Below are 20846 nucleotides of genomic sequence, written 5' to 3' on the forward strand. Positions count from 1 at the left end.
TAGTAGCTTTGAGGTATCTCAGCCCCACATAGCATCCGTGGGTTTTTTTCGTAGCAGGGCATTTCGTCGAGTGATTCCTCTGATTCCTCTTCAATGGGTTGCAAATTGACCATATAGACAGAGGTAGTGGGAACATTCCTAGATTCAACGTATTGGGTTCCTCGAGGCTACATAACATCTATGGTGGTGGCTAGCACATGCATCCAGTTTTCAAGAGAAGGTAATGATGTATACATTTTCGCTTCCTCTTCCTCCTTTGAAAATTTCATCGTGGACTAGCATACCTGTAGTACAGATCTGGTTTGCTCGGTTGTGACCGAATCATTACTAAATAGTTGCCCTTCCATGGGGTGTGCTTTCCATGTTTGCAGATCTATCTTTAGGATTTGTGAGTCCCTTCGAACATACACATGGTCTAATGCCCAATCGTGCACCAATTTGGATTCCCTTCTTGCCCAAGATTATGTCATATGAGTTTGGCTGGCACAGAAAGTCCATTACCACAAATGTATGACAGTAGCGGAACGTAAAGAGTTTAAGTTGCACATTCTCCAAAATACCCATGGGTCTTGAAGATGTTCCGTTTGCCATTTTAACGCGATAAGATCCACTCTTTTCAGATCAAGTTTTCCCCAATTCTCCTAACATCGTTTTGTGATGATGCTAACTCCCGCCCCACCATCCAGGATAGCCAATGCTTGGTATCCGTATGATGAATTGGGATTGTAGCATTAGTGTCGTCACTTTTATAATGCCACCCCAATTGATTAACTGGTACCTTGACGAATCTAGGCGTTCTTTCCCCTGCGTCTTTTAAGTTTCTTTTTGCTAGAGGTGACTGGATCTCCTCTATAGTGGTTGTTGGCTTTACTCCTCCCTCTACCCATTCTTTTATGTTTGCCCAAAATGTTTGTAAACTACGTAGCAATTATCCCAATGGCATTTGTACAAAAGTGAAGAGTACATCTGCGAGACTGCCTATGTCTCTCGGCTCCCTGGCAAGTGAGGATTCCTTCCACGTGTGCGTCTCATATCCACCCCTAAGGAATGAATGAATGAACACATCCTAATCAACCTCCTTAAACATTCTTGACATAAGGTTTCCTTGAGATTCTTCTAGAATTGGAGTAGGCACATCCAATTCTCTTTCCCTTATTGGTTCGTTTCTTGGATATATTGTATCTCTAGCGCCCGGTTAGCCTGTGATTTGGCTTCGTGAAGTCATTAACACTCTTCTTCTAGGGCCCTAGCTTCTTCAAGCTTCTTATCTCTTCTTCAGCATTTGGGTATTCACCAATCCCCTTAGGAGTTGTTGGGTTTTCTCTTTGCTCCTCTTGGGTAAGCTCAGCGCTTGATCACTCTCATCCCTTGATTGGGTGGATCCGGTGTCGATAGTATCTTCTTCAGGTCCATCTTGAATTGTGACCCTGGTGTCACCTTTACCCACTTTTTTCACTCTCCTTCTCCTGTTAGTTCTAGAAGTGGTGGCATCTGCTGAGTTCTTCCCTTTGTCCCCTAGTTGGGCTGTCAAACCATTCCTAGGGTTAACAAGAGCTACCACCATTATATTACATCAAGGAGTCATGGTAGATACACCAAAGGGTCATACATTCAAGATATGAGGCAATGGTGTCGGATGGGTGCCCGTAGTGGTGTGATAGAGTATTTATGGCAATTCCCACTTCAAGAGCAGTGGTAGCATGTAGGATGAAGTCCCAAGTGATGTACTTCATGGATATATTATGAGAGTATTCATTATAATAACATTAGGCCTCTTATGAGCCTAAAGTGAATGGCCGATCACAGTTTAAGTGAGTGTGAACACTTATGGCATGTATATAAGTGAATATCTCTCATAATACAACATACTCTCCCATTGTGCAATGGAGTCTTGCTCTTGCTAATCTCTCTCCCTAATGCATGCCAGTGAGTGTGTGTGAGTGAAGTGAGGTGAGAGGAGGGACGAGTACTCGTAGTGCAACGCGGCAGTGTGACAACACTCACGGGAGGCATGGTAGAATTGCTTCTCAAGGAGTTGTAGAGCTTGGAGATCTCAAGGGTTATGAGCTCTGCCATTGGAAATATCCTCTCACGATAATTGTGGTTCACCAGGTTTTCTCTTATTGGATGTGTTTCAAAGGAGGGTTATGGGTGAGCCATAACACTCTCCCTCTCCCTTCAAACCTCTCCCTGAGAGCTTGTGTAAGACGCAAGCATTTGGGACCCAAGCCTCCATGCATCTTACAACAACATTCAAACTCCCAATGCCAACATTTTACTATAACATTAGCACCGTTAGTAGGGACAGTTCGCCAAGGAGGCAACATTAAGGACTTGCTCGTAAACAATGCAAAGGCTGAATCAAATAGCAACATTTTGCATGATCTCAAAGAAGAAGATGTCTTAAAGGCTAAGTGTACACAAAAGGAAGAAAAGGCAAGTGCAAAGGCATCAACAACATCCATTCACAACACTTTCATGGTAATTGTGGTGGAAGCTTTTTTAATAACAATTTTGGTGGAAACTTTACATGAGATTTTTTTTCATTTTTCCAATAAATTAATTTCAAAAGCAACATATCTAAGTGTTTGAGATGGGTGCAAGAGGTTTTGAGTCAAAGATATCAAGAAACAAAGAAGTGGAGTTTTTTATGAAGCTCTAAAGTGATGGGGCGGGTAGCTAGTGAAATGCTAGATCTACCAAGAATGAACATAGACATACAAGGATCCTAATAGAGGACATCTACTTGAAAAAAAAGAAAAAAAATTAATGGTGAACAGTATTAGCTACCACCCAGATTCTAAGCTTTTATCGAGAAGTATTGCCTCTTAGTGCTACTCTCGTGTAACTAGACCTCGACACAAGCCTGTCCATAGGCCAAGGAGAGTGCAATCAAATGAGGTGAGTGCTCACCATCATACCAACACATGTAAAACCAACATAGTAGAGCCACTGAAAGAAAAAACAACGCATTTAGAGCAACTCCCAAAGACGATGAGTGGTGCACCACCCAAGGGAAAGGTCCAAGCACTATTAATAGGGAGCAACTATATCCAAGCACCATCAAACCGAGGGGGAGAAACCAAACACCATCTGCATAAGCAACAAAATGTGGGATGCCATAGTGGCTACCATTGAGAGCCAGGGGTGTTGTATAGTACATAATAAGTAGCAAAAAAAAAGGCTCAAAGGAGCTTGTGGGGCAAATTAAAAGCGTCCCCTGTGAGGAGCGTGGGTATGTCAAGGGTATGCCTCAGACACAAGAACCCCAAGGAGCTTATGGGGCAAATTAAAAGCGTCCCCCTGTGAGGAGCTTGGGTATGTCAAGGGTATGCCTCGGACACAAGAACCCCAAGGAGCTCAATAGGGCACATATAGCTCTGGCAAAACACTTGCTTGCCAACCCCAGTGTATCTGATTCAAGCAAGTAAGTGTGCAAATAGTTTAGAGAAGCTTCACTGCCACAATAAATGTTCAAGAGAAAGATGGAAGAAGTTAGCCTTAGAGGTAGAGTCAAGAAGGGGGTTGGTTCTCTCAAATAAACCCTTTAGATAGTAGAGCAACAACTAATGCCATACATGCCATAGGTAAAATAGAAAGGATGCAATGGTCTACACTTGCCTGTGATGACTAGCACACACACTGGGCACCCTGGAGACTTGTTAGCAAGGGAAGGTTGCAGATGTAGCACTCAGGCTCAATAGCACAGGCAGCCATCATCTCTATCCATTAGTAGAGAGAGAGAGAGAGAGAGAGAGAGAGAGAGAGAGAGCTTTCTCTAGATCTGTGCAAATCAGGCTCCCTGCTACTATTAGCAGCCACATATATATATATATATATATATATATATATATATATATATATAGAGAGAGAGAGAGAGAGAGAGAGAGAGAGAGAGAGAGAGAGAGAGAGAGAGAGAGAGAAGAGAGAGAGAGAGAGAGCTAGCTCAACTATTGCATGTGTGTGGGAGGGAGAAAGCAAACAGTAGTTGAGCTAGCTCTCTCTCTCTCTCTATATATATATATATATGTGTGTGTGTGTGTGTGTGTGTGTGTGTGTGTGTGTGTGTGTGTGTGTGTGTGTGGGAGGGAGAAAGCAAACAGGAGCACGTCCTTCATAATGCAATTAGTGTGTAGGAAGAATGATAACATCAAAAAAAGGCCAGCTACTTTCATCTACCTACACATAATATCTACTAGGGGTAGTGCTAGATCTTTGATCTGAGATGGCCACCACCACCAAACATGGGAGGAGGAAGGGGGTGCATGGGAGATAGCTCTAGAAAGAAAGAAATTTGGCTTTATATACTATGTAATCTATTTTCTCCACCACCCACCAACCCTTATTGTCATGCCTTATCCTATCCATTAAAATACTAACCCTTCATTATCCCTAATCTACCATAGCCCCAATCTATTTTCTCCACCACCCACCAACCCTTATTGTCATGCCTTATCCTATCCTTTAAAATACTAACCCTTCATTACCATAACCCCAATTCCCTTCCAAATAATCCCCCCCTCTCCCCATTCTCTTACCTACCCACTTATCCTTTCTATCCCCCACATCTATCTCAATGAACCCCTCTCTTATTTCGTTTTTTATTCCCTTTTATTTACTAACCACACACTTTAAATTAGATTCACATTTACACATTCATTATCACACGTACTAACTCACACTAACCTTCATAATTCACACTAATTCAATACACAGTTTATTTTTGTGCCTAGTAATCACTTTTTCACCCTAAAATTCTTGCGAAAATTCATATTCTAGATCCCAAAAAAGCCAAGAAGACTGAAAATTTAAAATTGATTTAATAAAATGTATTGTGAATCCTTTTTCTTTCACTGTATACCCATGCATTTCATGCCTTCTCTCCCATTACTAACAACCACAATCTCTATTAATTACTTTTTTTGTGTTATCTCTACCTATGAGGGATGCATACATTTCATGAGCGAAAACATCCAAAAGCGAACATTTTTTAGCATTCCAACAACAACAAAGCATATTTCTTAAAGAAATATATATATATTAAGGTATTAGAGAAATATATTTTATGCGTATTGAAATTATAAGGTCTCTACTAGCATGTGTTATGTGTGTGTGGAAGAGAGAGAGAGAGAGAGAGAGAGAGAGAGAGAGAGAGAGAGAGAGAGAGTTGGGTTGGTGACAATCTCAGAAGAGAGAAAGAAAGAGAGAGTCTGCCTTGGTCATTTTCTTATTTTTGATATGCTTTTGTGATAGCTAATTCTTGGTTCACACACTCAATAGTGTGCTTATATAGTTGCTTACAATAATGTGATTACAAAAGGATGACTTTTTGTGTGTATAAATGTAGATGTTTTTGATGCCTAAGTTGTTGTAGCCCCTTGTAATGTAGAATTAGATGGATATTTGTAGGAGATGAACACAAAGCGTTTGATCTCCATGTGGAACACCCTTATGAAGGGCTCCGTTACACCATGATTTAGTGTCAACTAAGTGTATAACCCTAAGGGTTGTTTTTTCCACCCAGAAAAAAACATAAAAAAGGATAGAGGGTGTATTATTTGTTCTTGTAGAGTGAACGACTGCCGATTGTGATGCTGCCCTCGGTTTGCTATCAAGGAGGGATGCTACCAATCTGCTCTCTTTCTCTCAGCCTGCTTTGTCTTCTACAAATAAAAGGGTTGCTCATCTTGTTGGCAAGCTCACAATGCTGGTGCTACTCTCGTGGGTGATTGAACAGAACCGCCTTCTTCTACTACTTGAGATTTATGCTTGGACAAGCTCACAATGCTAGTGCTACTCTCGTGGGTGACCCAACAGAGCCGCCTTGAGTCTACTACTTGTGATTTATGCTTGGACTCCCGCTAGCCTCCATTTGCAACGTTGGTGAAATAGGTCTTGGAGGTGTTTGTGTGTGTGGGGAAGAGAGAGAGAGAGAGAGAGAGAGAGAGAGAGAGAGAGAGAGTCCACGGTTGGTGATGAGGGATCTGACCATCATTATATTGATGTGCATGAGGGACACACACATCTTCATCACGATATGCTTCCAGGGTTGAGATGCAATTGGACCCATTTTGCCAGCGAAATAGGTGCAAACTTTGTGTGTGGAGTTCAAAGCCACTAGTAAGGCCACAAAAGCAATGCAACCATGATTGCCTTCTCAACTTTTTGCATAAATCTCAATATCGTGCTCCTGTTGTTTTGTAGTTTAGAGTAGAGTGGCATAACTCAGAGGCTAGTCCATTTCTTCTCATATGCAAGGCTTGTGAGATCCTTTCTCTTGATGGCCTTGTGTTCGTGAGAGAGAGAGAGAGAGAGAAATGTAAATGAATTTACATCTATATTTATTAAAGAAATATATTTTGTGCATATTGAAACTATAAGTATTAGAGAAATTCCAACAATTTTTTGATCAAGGTAATATTCAGATATGTATCTTTGATTTAATGAATTTTAGTAATTTAATGTGCATGATTTGGATGATGTCAAATAATGGTTTTATAGACATGATGTCAAATAATGGTTTTATAGACGGTTCTCATAATTTATATGAAAAATACTATTTTTAAGAAGTTAAAACTTATCTATGCCTTCACTTTGTCACTCGGATTGCTCGTATGTTTTTGCTTAGAAAATGCTCGTCCCCCCTTCGCAAATCGAGGTCGGGGTCCCAAATTTGGAGACCCCGCCCTAAAAAAGGGATCGTACACACTTACCAAGGTGCCCATACGATGGCCGCATAAGAACCAATGGTCGGCCGCCCATTGTGTGATCCACACACACCGCTACATGGACACCCATGCTGCCTCTGACCAAATAAGGTATATGCGCACCACTCCTTTCCCTGTTAACCACCACCGTACCTTTCTCCCAGAGCCATGCAGGCAACTAATCTACAGCCTTTGTCGGCACACCGTCCTTTCGACCTTGCTTTGCGCGCAGCGCCCACACCCATACCCCACAACTATATAAACCCCTGGGGTGCTCCATGGGTAGCACGTATTTCTGCGTAGCCTATACTCTGTCATGTCGCCGTCCGTACCGCCATTTGTCCCTGCCCAGTGTACTTGCTACAGTGCAGCCGCCCTTGCGGTTGCCTCTCTCCACACCCCCTCATTGGCCACTTTTTAGATAAGGCAACTTTCCTCTACTCCCCCCTTGTTAGAAGGTAGTCTCCTTAACTCTTCTTCCCCACCCCCTCCCCCCCGCCGTAGAGACTTACAGCAGCACCCTTCTCCCCTTCAGCAAAACGTTTTTGTGTTAAGGACATCTCACAATTCTCTCTCTCTCTCTCTCTCTCTCTCTCTCTCTCTCTCTCTCTCTCCCCCCCATTCGCGTGGACTTTAGCAAGAGGTTTTTGCCTTAGAGAGGGTTCATGCGCTGTGGTCTTTTGCTCATACGGTGAGCAAACAATCTAAGAATTGAGATCTGGCTGGAGTGTTTCGACCGCGACAACAAGCCCTACAAGGTGACATCCAAAATGGTCCCATCCCGGAAACGAAAAAATATTACCTCGGGAGGAGTGCGCAACAATGAGATTAGAGAAGATGCTCCTAATGCGGCCCCAACCCTCCTGTTATAAGCTCCTCAAGGAAATGGTGGCCAGGTTAGCTTGGTTATCTTTTAAAGAAGAGTTTTTTTAAATATTAGTGTTAATAAATATGTATCTTTTCCTTATAAAATAATAAAATAAAATTGTATGAAGCTACGATTTGAAGTGATGAAATATTCAATGAATTGTATTTGTATTGAAATTATATGAAATAAAATTGTATGAAGCTACGATTTGAAGTGATGCTATATTCAATGAATTGTATTGAAATTGTTATCTTTAAAGAGTGCAAGTTTTTCCTGGCTTCGACACTAACTCCAAACCGTGCTTGTGTAGCTGGGTGGCGTTGTGCAAAGCCCGTGAATGGTCCAAGGTATCCCTCGTACCATTGGGAGAATAAGGTTTGCCGATTGAGGCGAGAGATTATGATGTTGTCTAGTTCTGAGGGCCCAGGCTAGTGCGGTGAATAAGCCCACCCTAGTGTGCAGACATCCCTCTGAGGGACGGGAGAATCGAGCGACGGAGCCTGAGAGGGCTACAAGCGCCGGCTTGAGTCCTTGCCAGCGGCCGACGATGAGGTGCATGGTCCCGTAGGGTTTTGCCCAGCATGTAGAGGCTGGAAGGCCAAATTGTAGATCATCAGTAGTATAAAGGAAAAGAATAAGAGAGCTGGTTTGGCTTGTATGGAATTGATTCATGTATAATTTTTTTTTATAAATCTTGTCTTTGGCATTATTGTACTGTGAAAAAAGGCTAATTTAACGAACCTTGTGAAAAGGGCCTTAATTAAGGAACATGTTTATTTATGTCAAATACAGTGTGGTAGGATTAATTAGAAAACAAATTGATGCGTAAGTAGGGTGGAAAGTGGGAGGATGGAATGCCACGACGGCACCATCCTACGGACGAGTGGACCTGATTAGTCGGGTAGCTTTCCAACAGATTAAGTGAAAGCCCTATGCTAGATAAATAGGTTCTTGGGCAATTCTATTCTAGAAGACTAGGCCAATGGCTGTACCTTGCATGGATGAGGAAAAAAGCGTTGCCTCTAGAAATCAAGTCTAGTAGTTGCCCAATTTATGATCAATTTCCCTATGGGTGATTTGATTTTTAGAAGATCACGCTCCCCCTGCGAGATAAGACTAGGTCTTACCTATGAATCGTATCCTTGAATCTCTGCACGGTTAAGGTGTCGATGAATAGGAAATTTTTCTCCAAGTTAAGACTTAGTGGACTATCTTAAGTGTTTCCCCTATTTTGGAAGGGGGGAACCTTATAGATATGGCAATACGTACATGAAAGTCCACCTTCAAGATAGGAGGTTAGATAATTGTTTCATTGACTAGGGCCTTTTTTAATATGTTGTATAATTCCTCAATTTCCTTGCACAAACTCTACCAATAGCGTGCACCTTCTTTGAAACTTCCACAATAAATGGTAACAGCCCATACGTATTTGAATCCCTTTGAAGTCTCTTGGTGGTGGCAAGTCAATGATCACCTTGATCTTGGCTTCATCTATTATATTTAATGCCTGAGAACACCACAAGCCAACCCAAGTTTTCTCTTTCATTAACAAAGTACTTTTTAAGACCATTGCCCCATGGATTTTCATCGTATTGGTACTAAGCATATACCCTAGCAATGTAATCCCTAGCTTTGTCATACTTTTGCTCTACCTCTTGTAGTTGAAGGAGATGTTGGCCCCAAAAGCCTACTTACTAGAGCCGAGGGATGATGGCTTGTTGCATGTTATCCCACACTCGAGTTGCAATTTTGGTAAATCTACTTACAGATTTGTATCTACTCATGCTAGGTACATTGGAAATGCACCTTCTCGTTTCAGGATCAATGTAGATAGTAGTGCTCCGTCCATCACACTATGTGGCAATTAAAACTTTAGCACCTAGCACACTTGTGTTGCTCTCCTCATGTGTGTAAGCTAATGAGTGCTTCTTTGTACCGATTTATTCTAGGCAACACATTGGTGTTGGGTGCTAGACATCAGATATCTCTACTAGGCCTTAAAGACATCGCATACTTGGCATGTGGCAATCTTGTCCTCGCCCCCATGACCCTTCATATGTAGTCCATTGACCATGGTCTCCACACTATTGTGGAAGGTTTTGGTTTATAAACGGGCTTTCAGATTGGCCGCTCATTGTGCCCTCCACCATTCTGTGGGGATTTTAGAAGAAGACGGCTGGCCTCGGATCTGACTATACACACAGATGCAGCTCTAGAGCACAAATGGTGCAGAAGGTTGCCTTTCACAGGTCGCATTCTTTTCCCCTTGGAAAAATGATTTAAAATTTGTGAAATTTCCGTCGTAAAAATACCGATCGCGTGTAGAGAAACTAGGATGCTCGACCTGCAAGTCGTGGGCTGTGTTCATTTTTTTAATTTTAAAATTTAAGCTTTTTCAATTATCTGACACTCTTTTGTGTCTTAGATCCTTACCTTAGCTGTAGAGCAAGCTGATTTATGGCTTGTGGGTGGGTTTGTGGATGACCTAGCACTTTCCCAAGCTGATTTATGGCTTGGATAGAGCCATGGAGGTAGCTCCTGGTGTGTTGGTATTGTTCATCAACGTGTTTATCTCTTATTTGCAGCAAGGATGCTACTTCTAGAATCAGGACTTGGGTGCTAAAGGAGTTTGATAGGTTGTTGCCATCTGCATAGCTTTACTAGCAGTTTCTGCATAATTCGGGTAGGAAAGTCCTTGCTCATGCAACCATGATAGTGAAAACCTTAGCAGGGAGAGTGCAGTATAGTAGTCAGTGCATCAGAAGTATATGGATAGAGGCCTACACGGGGACTCAAGAGAAGCTGTACAGACATACCACGACCACGCTGGACAGGGCACTATGGGGCCTGTATACATGGATGGACAGAGAACAGTGGCTGTTTGAGCCAGAAACATTTTTTCTACTGATTTTACTCCAACGCAAGTATGCAAGCATTCCATATTTTCAATACTTTTCAACAGTGGCCAACAATATACAACACTGATTTTCGTTGCTCTTTGGTTCCTGGCTCATAGACGCCTTATGATGTTTTGGCACATGCATCGAAGGAATGATGCATGTGACATGCCCTCCTGCCTATCTTCAAAAAGAGGGTGGAGTGTTGTCATAGATGCTTAGACCTTGTCCATTGTCAAGTCTTCTATCTAGTATTGACCCTGCTAATGGTGATGCAAACAGCTCTTGTAGCAGCTCTACAATCTTCTTCACCTGGTCTCAGTCCTCTGAGAAACTTTAGAATTAGCTTGGTGTAAACAATGCTCATCTAATTTGACTTGAGATGGTATCCTTAGAGGAAAATTTGGCAAGAGGGTCGTCCCTTGGACACTCCAAACCATTGAACAAAGCAAAATTGATGTAACGTGCACACTGCCCCTTGGTTGAAAGTGCAATTACATCTTGTGACAGGCCCTCTTGTCAGAATGCGCAGCGGAGATGATGACCAAATCTGGGAGCAAACGCAATGTTGAAAACAACAGCACAAGACAGAGAGAGATAGAGGCGTGTAACGCTGCTCTATATACACAAAGAAGATCCCGAAGTGATACAAATGTGACAAGGGACTGGGGGGCCATTTTATATGGCCCCCAAAGTGCAGTCGGCCTGTTTTAGAGGTAGCCGATTGGCACTAAACCTCCACGACCAGCCAAAAACCAGTCGGCCAGCTGTAGGGGTGTCGGCCAGCACATGTGGGAGGTCGTGGACCTGAAGCAACACAATCAGCCAGCATCAGCATGTACAAATGCAGTCGGCCAGCTTCAGAGGTCCTCCTTCCACCACAGGGCTGCCACCCAAGCCACAGAAAAATAGGGAAAAATGGGGAAAAAATACGGGGAGTGAGGAAAAATGAGAAAACACCTACAAGGGCAGGCACACCCACAACAAAGGCCTTGGTGTCAACATAAAGACAGGAGATGACTTCTAACACCCCCTCTCAGCTCCTGGCTGTGAAACCAACCATAGGGAGCCGGGGTGTCGCCTGAGCAAATCCTGAGATAGCGACTTCGTGAAGAGGTCCACCGTACTGTCCTCCGTTGAACAGAACACTAGCAAGATGTCATTAGCAACGATTTGTTCACGAACAAAGTGCCTCTGGATGACCATGGGTTCCTCCAGTGGAACCCCAATCCTGCAATGCAACCTCTGCAGCCTCACCACCTCACAAGCAGCATCACAAGGAGCCCGGTACTCTGCCTCTGTCGACGACAAGGCAAAAGATGACTGCCTCTTACTGCTCCATAAAACTGCTCCTGGGCCTGAAGTAGATCTCCTCGTGTCCGGATCTCCTCCCCAAGCTGAGTCACTCCAACCGTGGAGTCGGACTCCATCAATCAATCCCCCTCCTGTGTAAAAGAGTCCATGATTCTTCGCATGCCGCAGAAACCACATGATACGCAATCTTGCCTCCCAAAGAGTCATCTACAACCATGAGCTCAACTGCCTCATTAGGAAGCTCTCGTCCAATCTGGTGTCCATCAACCAAATCAATGAACCATTCTGCTTCCGAGTCAAAGAGGCATCACACTGCCCACAAGGATCAACACCTGTTACGGTGCAAAGCCAAGTCCTGGAAACTTGCTGAAGACCACGCAAGGCCTTCTGGAACCTGTCAACCATTCTGGAACCTGTCAACCACCCCTCTAAATCCGGAACAAATCCTGGAGTATGCACCTCCTTCTGCAAGTAATCTGCTGCCACCTGCCTGGCTTTCCGAGAGGTCCCCGTGAAAGAACATCCTCATCTACAGGAGTATCTTTGTCCCGAATACTGCGAGACATCAGAGCATAAGTTACTTTTTCAGTTTCCTCTGACTGACGAACACAAGAACCACCAACATCAGTACTGGGAAAGTTCCTGCCAACTGTTGCCATCAACTGGAAGCTATCCACCATTTGGTCCCGGAAAGCTTGCACCTGTAGCGTATCCACACTTAAGTGGCCATTACCAGACTGCCACTCATCACAAACCTGAGGACCTGGGGGAGAGGGTGCTGAAAGCTTGTAAACTCCATTCTCCACTCCGCCTTCCCAAACCACCTGGCCTGTTGCTTTGTCCCGGAGAGCAACAAATGCCTCATCAAACCTCCACCTGTACGCCAGTCTTGCAAACCTGATGCACTGACAACCCAGTGTTACGGCCTTTCGACCGTTGGCCAGTTAAGGCCTCCGAACCTCCACCTTGAGGAGGGTTCGTGAATCGTTTCTCCTGGTCCAAGACCATGGGCACAAGCTCCTCCCACGTGATGGTGCTGAGCCTACCACTGGTAATCAAGACAAAGTACTATGTAGTACTGAGAGGGCAAATGCGACAGCAATGTTATGGCCATGTCCTGTGACGATATCTCCTTCCAGCCTGAAGACTTCGTGCTGAAGAGCTTGCAGCTTCTTAATATGCTCCCCATCGTCAATGACTTTGCAGGGCTCTTAACCCGCATCTGTACTTCTTCCAAGGAAATCCTCTTCATGGGCGATACCCTGTTGTAAAGAGAAGCCAAATGCTGCCATATACCCCTCTGGCCCGCGTCATATGCTTTACATGATTGATTACCTGCGGGCGGTGTGCAGTTGATGAAGATAAACGAACGGACCCTGGCGTTGACACGATCCCACATCTGTGCCTGTGCCTCCCGGTCCTTTCGGATCGATGGTAACTCCCCTTCCTCTACTTCCGACCGTGGAACCCCAACAACGATGAAATCAGCGAGGTCGTAAGACTCCAGAACAGATTCCATCATAACCTTCCATATGCTGTAGTTGTTCCCGTCCAACTGACGGTCCACCGGGAACGTGGGGAGTGTAGGGATCTTTCACATGCCTCGGCCATTTCTAGCAGATCTGCCATTGCGGGGATGTACTCTGAAAAAGGGTGGGTGGGCGGGAACAAAGAAGAACTTACACCTGCAAGTGGCTGTCCAGCAAATCAGCCGCCGTCCTCTTGCTTCTCCTTTCCCAAACAGTCCCGTATAGTCCACCAATCAGCAACACAACAGTCCCCCTCTTGCTCACACAAATCCCAAGAACAATCAAGAGCCTAGGGCTCTGATACCATGTCAGAATGCGCAGCGGAGATGATGACCAAATCTGGGAACACATGAGCAAACGGAATGCAGAAAACAACAGCACAAGAGAGATAGAGGCGTGTAACTCTGCTCTATATACACAAAGAAGATCCCGAATTGATACAAATGTGACAAGGGACTGCCCCCCCCCCCCCCCCCCCCGCCCCCCCCCCCCCCAAGTGCAGTCGGCCTGTTTCAGAGGCAGCCGACTGGCACTAAACCTCCACGACCAGCCAAAAACCAGTCGGCCAGCTGCAGGGGTGTCAGCCAGCTCATGTGGGAGGTCGTGGACCTGAAGCAACACAATCAGCAAGCACCAGCATGTAAAAATGCAGTCGGCCAGCTTCAGAGGTCCTTCCACCACAGGGCCGCCACCCAAGCCACACAAAAATAGGGAAAAATGGGGAAAAAATACGGGGAGTGAGGAAAAATGAGAAAACACCTACAAGGGCGGGCACACCCACAACAAAGGCCCTGGTGTCAACATAAAGATAGGAGATGACTTCTAACACCTCCCATGTGTACTCAACCACCAAAGGCTCTTCTTCAAACACTACATCCTGTGTCTACCCCATTGGTTGTATCGAAAGGCTTTCCTTCAGACACCTTATCTTGTACTTCTGATACTTACAAAACGTTGAATCCAATTGCAACCTCATCCACGAGTGTTGTGAACTCAGAGACTACAGTCCTTGAACAACTCTATTGATTCTTCAAAATTGAAAAGTAGCACCTCCTCAGATGTTGAAAGCTGTTGCTTTTCTCAATTTCTCTGCTCTTTGTTGTGCTTGTGGAGTTGCAACAATTCATATTGAGCTACATCAAGCGAGAGTGCACTCACTTCCGGTTCCATATGTGAATCATGCCTTTCAGTTTTACGTGCAACTAACATGTATCACATGGTCTGTGTTGGATCAACCCACTGTGAAATTGCAAGACAAAGTCACGTCTAAGAAGCATGGTTGATGACAAGCAGAGAAGACAAAGTACAATACTGTGGTCATATTTTATTTTCTGACTTATGCATTCTATTTTACTCATTTTTGAACATTTTGATAGATGGCTTGAAGCAACATGAGAGGGAGGTCTCTTGAGTTTTTAAAAACAATCGTTTGTGTGTCGCATGATTTTCTTATTGCCCTTGGACCTTTAAGTAATTTTTTTTTTCTTGTTATGACCATGGCAGGAGAAAGTAAACTGCATTGTGTAACTAGCTTGCAAGGCTAAAGTGGTGGACGGGTGAAGGTTTCAGATTGTTGTTTATAGCAAAATTGGTTGTTAGACACATAGATTTGACTTATTACAAGGCAACATATCACCCTCAGCTGTTTTATCGATTTTCCACATGGATCTGGATCATTGGATCGAGAGGGTGAAGGAGGGGCAGCATTTGATGGAGGATGAGCTGAAACAGCTCTGTGAATACGTGAGTTGTCGTTTCCCTTGTCTGTACATGTTAATCTGATGCATGGCTGAGTTTCATTGGTAATAGTAAGATGCATGGTCACCATGAAACGCGTTTCAGCTTGGCTGAATCCTGGAAACGCTGAAATATGTTTCGTGTTTCGTGAAACCTTGAAATGCCATTTCTGAAACATCGTTTCGTGTTCTCAGTTTCAACTCTCTCTCTCTCTCTCTCTCTCTCTCTCTCTCTCTCTTGCGCGCGCGCAGAGACTGTTACATACATACGCACGTACGTATATACATAAATACATACGTACGTGTATACCTATATTTATATTTATATGTATATATGTATGTATATGTGTGTGTCTTTGTATGTGTATGTATATATTTATGTATTTATATGTGTGTATGTATGTTGGGTGTGTGTGTGTGTGTGTGTGTGTGTGTATAGCCATTTTGGTCGAGCATTTCAGTAAGCACTTGTCAAGGGGTGAAATGTTTCAGCGTTTCCTACCCCGTTTTGAGGTGATGCGCCTAGGATCAAGAGGTCTGGGTTCAAAACCCGCCTTGGTGCTTCTTCGGCGGCATCACCTATGGGTGGATAAATAAGCGCCTACGAGCGGCTGTCTACGAAGGGTGAAATTTGGTAACCTTGGGCCAAAGGCCAGTTGAAAAAAATTAAAAAATAAAAAAAAATATTGTAACGTGCTATTATGGCTCTTAATTTATTAATAAGTTTCCAACTTGCCATACCTAGCCCATAGGTTACTATCTTGACTCAAGGTCAATTCACCTCATCCATGCTAGCACCTTTGATCGAGCGTGGACCATTCAGGCCTACACTCTGCTAAACCCTAACCTAGGGCTTAGTCGTACGCCCAAACTAACCCTAGCTAGTTCGACACGTAACATTATCTCCCCCTTCTTTGAGTTTCACATCCTCGTGAATCCATAAAAGAAGAGAACTGTAGTAGGCAAACCCTAGTTTCCACGATCCTCCATAGCCACCAAACAAGTTCCTTGGTTCGATGCGAACCATCCAAGACCCATCTTGTAGACATTGCTACTAGGGTTTGGAAATCCAAATAAGGCAACATGCTTACTCACGGTGAAAAGTAAAGAGCCCCACCAAGATAACCTTAGCTTAGGCCACTGTATTCTTCAGCTATCAAGCTAAATAATCTAGACCAGTGGTTGTTAGAAGTTACAAGCTGACCCTAACTACAAGGTTAATGGTATCTCATTTACATCCAACACCACGTACTTTTTAAAGTATGTACTGTTAGAAGTCATCTCCTGTCTATATTTATACACCAGGGCCTCTGTTGTGGGTGTGCCTGCCCTGTATAAGGTGTTTTTATCATTTTTCCTCACTCCCCGTATTTTTTCCCTATTTTTTCCCATTTTTCTGTGGTGTGGAGGGATTCCAGATGTTGGCAGAAGTCTCTCGTGGCTGGCTGACTGCCCAGACAGCAGTCGTGGAGTTTCCTCTGCTGGCCGACTGCTTTATTCAGTCGTGGCGGCATTTAACTGCTGGCCGACTGCCTTGTGCAGTCGTGGAGAGCTTCTAGAGCAGGCCGACTGCTTGCATGGGGCATATAAATAGGCCCCATGTCCCCCACCACTTTCTCATTCAGTTATCTGGGGGATCTTGTGTATAGAGAAGAGTTTACACACCTATCTCTCTATGTTTCCTGTGCTGTCTATTTTTTGCATTCTACTTGCTCTTGTCAACCCAAGTTTGGTTATCATTTCCGCTGCATATTCTGACATGGTATCAGAGCCCTAGGCTCGTGATAGATCTTGGGAGTTTTTCTGAGCAAGAGGGGGAGCGATAGGTTGCTGATTGGTGGACTGTTTTGGACTGTTCGGGAAGAGAAGTTGCAAGAGGAAGGTGGGCTAAGGTGCTGGACAGCCACTGGCAGGTTTTATAGATTTTCTTTTCCCACCCACCCACCCTTTCAGTTTACTCCCCGCGATGGCAGATTTGCTAGAGATGGTTGAGAAGCACGTGAAGTTTCTGACTCTCCCCCACGTTCCCAGTGGACTGTCAGTTGGACGGGTCCAATTACGGCATCTGGAAGGTCATGATGGAGTCTGTGCTGGAGTCATATGACCTTGTTGATTTCATCATCATCGGGGTTCCACGGCCGGAAGCAGAGGAAGGGGACCGAGAGGCACAGGCACACATGTGGGATCGTGTCAACGCCACGATCCGGTCATTTATTTTCCTCAACTGCACACCACAAGTGATCAATCATGTAAAGCACATGACGCTTGGCGAGAGGCATATGGGAGCACTTGGCTTCTCTTTACAACAGGGTATCACCCATGAAACGGATCTCCTTGGAAGTGCAGATGTAGGTTATGAACCCTGCAAAGTCCTCGACGATGCGGGAACACATTAACAAGCTGCAGGCTCTTCAGCAGGAAGTCCTACAAGCTGGGAAAGAGATATCATATGAAGACATGACCATCACTTTGCTGTCCCACTTGCCTGCTCAGTATTCTGCTTTCTATTCCTCGTTGATTACGAGTGGCAGGCTCAGCACCATTACCTGGGAGGAGCTTGTGCCAATGGTCTTGGACCAGGAGGAACGTTTCACGAACCCTCCTCACAGCGGCGGTTCGGAGGCCTTAACTAGCCAATGGTCGAAAGGCCGGAATAACAACAAGGGCAAAGGGAAGGCTTCACCGGAGAAGTCTTCTGAGAAGAAGCCTGACTCAGAACGAGAGAAGCTGAAGGCCGAAAGATTCTGCAATGATTGTGGCGAGAAAGGCCAGTATTGGAGGAAGTGCTCTAAGCGGACAGGGAAGAGTGCTGATTCCTCAGCCTCAGCTGCAAAGACTCCGGCATTTGTGCACTTAGAGATGATGGACTCCGACGCTTCATCATCTTCGAGCGAGGAGGCAGTTGGCTTCACCGCGAAGGATACCTGGGAATGGATTCTTGACAGTGGTGCTTCTAGGCACATGACTCCATCCCGTGACTTCTTTCTGGATCTGAAACGGCTTTCAGGTCGCATCTTTATTGGCGACAACTCCACTATTCCGATACATAGTGAGGGCCGGATGGAGATTATTCCCGACGGCAAGGGGAGCAAGCATGCTTCCCGTGTTCTTTATGTCCCTGTTGTGGGTTTTTATCTTCTGTCAGTGCATGAAGTATGCAAGACTGGCTTTCGGGTGGAATTGGAGGAGCATTCAGTTGCTCTACGGGACCGTGAGACTAGCCAGGTTGTTTGGGAAGGCGGTGTGGAGAATGGTATCTACAAGCTCTCTGCACTCTCCTCGTTGACAGGTTCTCAGGTCGGAGATTTGTGGCACTTTCATTTTAGCCACTTAAATGTGGACGCATTGAGGCGAGCTTTCCGAGACCAGATGGTGGTTGGCTTGCCAGATGTTGGTAGTAGGCAAGGGCGTTGCATTTCTTGCATACGTGGTAAGCAGCACAGGGAATCCTTTCCGAAGCAGGCTTCCAGGCGGGCTTCGAAACCATTGGAGTTGATTCACACTGACTTGTGTGGACCTCAGCAGACACCATCTTTGGGAGGATCTCTCTACTTTATGCTGCTTGTTGATGATTGTACCAGATTCACGTGGGTCTACTTTCTTTCCCAGAAGGATCAAGCATTTGCTCGGTTCAAGGATTGGCATGTGATGGTGGAGAAAGAGTCTAGATTTCAGGTCAAGACTCTCAGGGTTGATAAAGGAGGTGAATTCTCCTCGACTGTATTTCTCAGATTTTGTGCAGATCATGGCATCAAAAGGGAACTGGCCAATACAGGATCGCCTTCGGAGAATGGAGTTGTCGAACGCAAGAACAGGACTGTGGTGGAGATGGCGAGGACCATGCTGGAGCATCGTGATCTTCCTCGTCCACTTTGGGGAGAGGCTGTGGCAACGACTGTCCATACCCTCAACCGATCTCCGACGACTTTAGTACCCCATATGACTCCATTTGAGGCATACTTTGGCAGGAAACCTGATGTCTCGCACTTTTGTGTCTTTGGGAGTGACGCGTATGTACATATTCCGAAGAAGCAGAGGGGGAAGCTTGACTCCAAGTCTCGCAAGCTTGTATTTGTGGGGTATAATTCTCTTTCCAAGGGATACAGATTGTATGATCCAGACAGGAACGAGATTGTTGTCAGCCGAAATGTGGTCTTTGACGAGCATGTTCCAGTATCCACTGTCGAGGAGCCGCCACTTCTTGGAGATCTAGAGGAGTCTGGTGATGATTCCCAGACCATCATTCCAGTTGATCAACCTCAGTCAGTACAAGAGGTTGAGCCCGCAGTTGGAGTAGAGCCCCCGCGACCACAGGAGGATCCACGATCTGTTCGAGTACCTAGGTGGTTGTTAGACACCCTTCGGGAGTCCGGTGTCACGGAGTTACCCTCCGAGTGGACCACAGAGGACGGCCCTCAAAGATCACATAGAGTCCGAGATAAAAGCAATACAGGGGAGCTTCTTTAGGTGAACTATGCTTTGATGTCTCATATTATGCGGGACAAAGAGCCCACTTCCGTAAAGGAAGCACTTTCACAGGATACTTGGAGGAAAGCCATGCAGGTGGAACTTGATGCCATGGAGGAAAGCCATGCAGGTGGAACTTGATGCCATCGAGAAGAACAACACTTGGGAGTTGGTACCGAGGCCGTCGAAGCGGTCAGTCATTGGTGTCAAATGGGTCTTTAAGACCAAATATGCGTCTGATGGGTCGGTGGACAAACACAAAGCCAGACTTGTGGCTAAAGGTTATGCTCAGCGGCCAGGCGTCGACTACGAGGATACCTTTGCACCGACAGCACGGATGTCCACGATTCGGACCGTTCTTGCCCTTGCTTCTTCTTAGAGGTGGCCCGTGTATCAAATGGATGTAAAATCTGCGTTCCTTAATGGTGACCTGCAGGAGGAGGTATATGTTGAGCAGCCTCCAGGCTTTATTGTTCTAGGATCTGAAGGGATGGTTTACAGGTTACGTAAGGCCTTGTATGGTCTTAAGCAGGCTCCCAGGGCTTGGAATCAGAAGATTGATTCCTTCTTTATTCGGACTGGATTTCAGAGATCGGTTGCAGATCCAAACCTGTATCTCTTTCGGGAACGCGGCATGGTCACGCTTATCATCCTTTATGTGGATGATCTCATTCTCACTGGCGGTCATGTGGAGCACATTAGAGTGACGAAGGCTGCCTTGTCAAAGGAGTTTGAGATGACCGACTTAGGCTGACTCCACTTCTTTTTGGGATTGGAGATCTGGCAGACCCAGAGGGGGTTTTTCGTCTCTCAGTAGCGGTATGTTCATGAGTTGCTTGAGGCCTTTGGGATGGAGAACTGCAAGCCTATTACTTCGCCGATGGACCCGAACACAAAATTAACCGTTACTGATCCTTGTGAGCCAGTTGATGCCTCGCAGTACCGGAAGTTGGTTGGTTCATTGATCTGGTTGCTGCTTGTCAGATAAGCCCAACTGCAAACATAAGTTTGAAATCTTATTGGCAAACTGAAGGATTGGTTGTGTGTTTTGATGCGCTCCCCTAAACTCGTCTTTCGAGTCGCTGAAGGTAATGGGGCGGTAGAAACCGCTGTTTAAGGTCGAGGACAAACTCGTCCCAAACATAAGCCACAATACCTAATCTGGTGTGGGTATGAGTCCACTGGGTCCACCAAGAAATGGCCTCACCTTCCAAATACCAACTAGCCAAGATCACTCTGTTAGTATCACTTTTTCTAATTGCGGCAAAATATGCTTCAAACTGATGCAAGGAGGAATAAAGAAATGTGGGATTGAGTTTACCATTATA

At 45.1% G+C, this 20846-nt stretch overlaps 1 protein-coding gene across 2 annotated transcripts in view; it reads left to right on the forward strand.

The window, feature by feature from the left end:
- Positions 1-9596: 9596 nt before the first annotated feature.
- Positions 9597-20846, forward strand: part of LOC147622254 (phytochrome-associated serine/threonine-protein phosphatase-like) — a 31878-nt gene continuing 20628 nt past the window's right edge. Inside the window, exons 1-2 of one of the 2 annotated variants that reach the window (XM_086823362.1) lie at positions 9599-9824; positions 14819-15058. In XM_086823362.1, coding sequence (XP_086679488.1) covers positions 14978-15058 — 81 coding nt within the window. In that variant the 5' untranslated portion in view covers positions 9599-9824; positions 14819-14977. Of the gene's footprint in view, positions 9825-14818; positions 15059-20846 lie in introns of both variants that reach the window. The other variant, XM_086823363.1, reaches the window with a different exon arrangement.

Source organism: Cibotium barometz, chromosome 29 (assembly GCF_041138505.1).
Source record: "Cibotium barometz isolate CiBa-2024 chromosome 29, ASM4113850v1, whole genome shotgun sequence".
Lineage (NCBI taxonomy): Eukaryota > Viridiplantae > Streptophyta > Polypodiopsida > Cyatheales > Cibotiaceae > Cibotium > Cibotium barometz.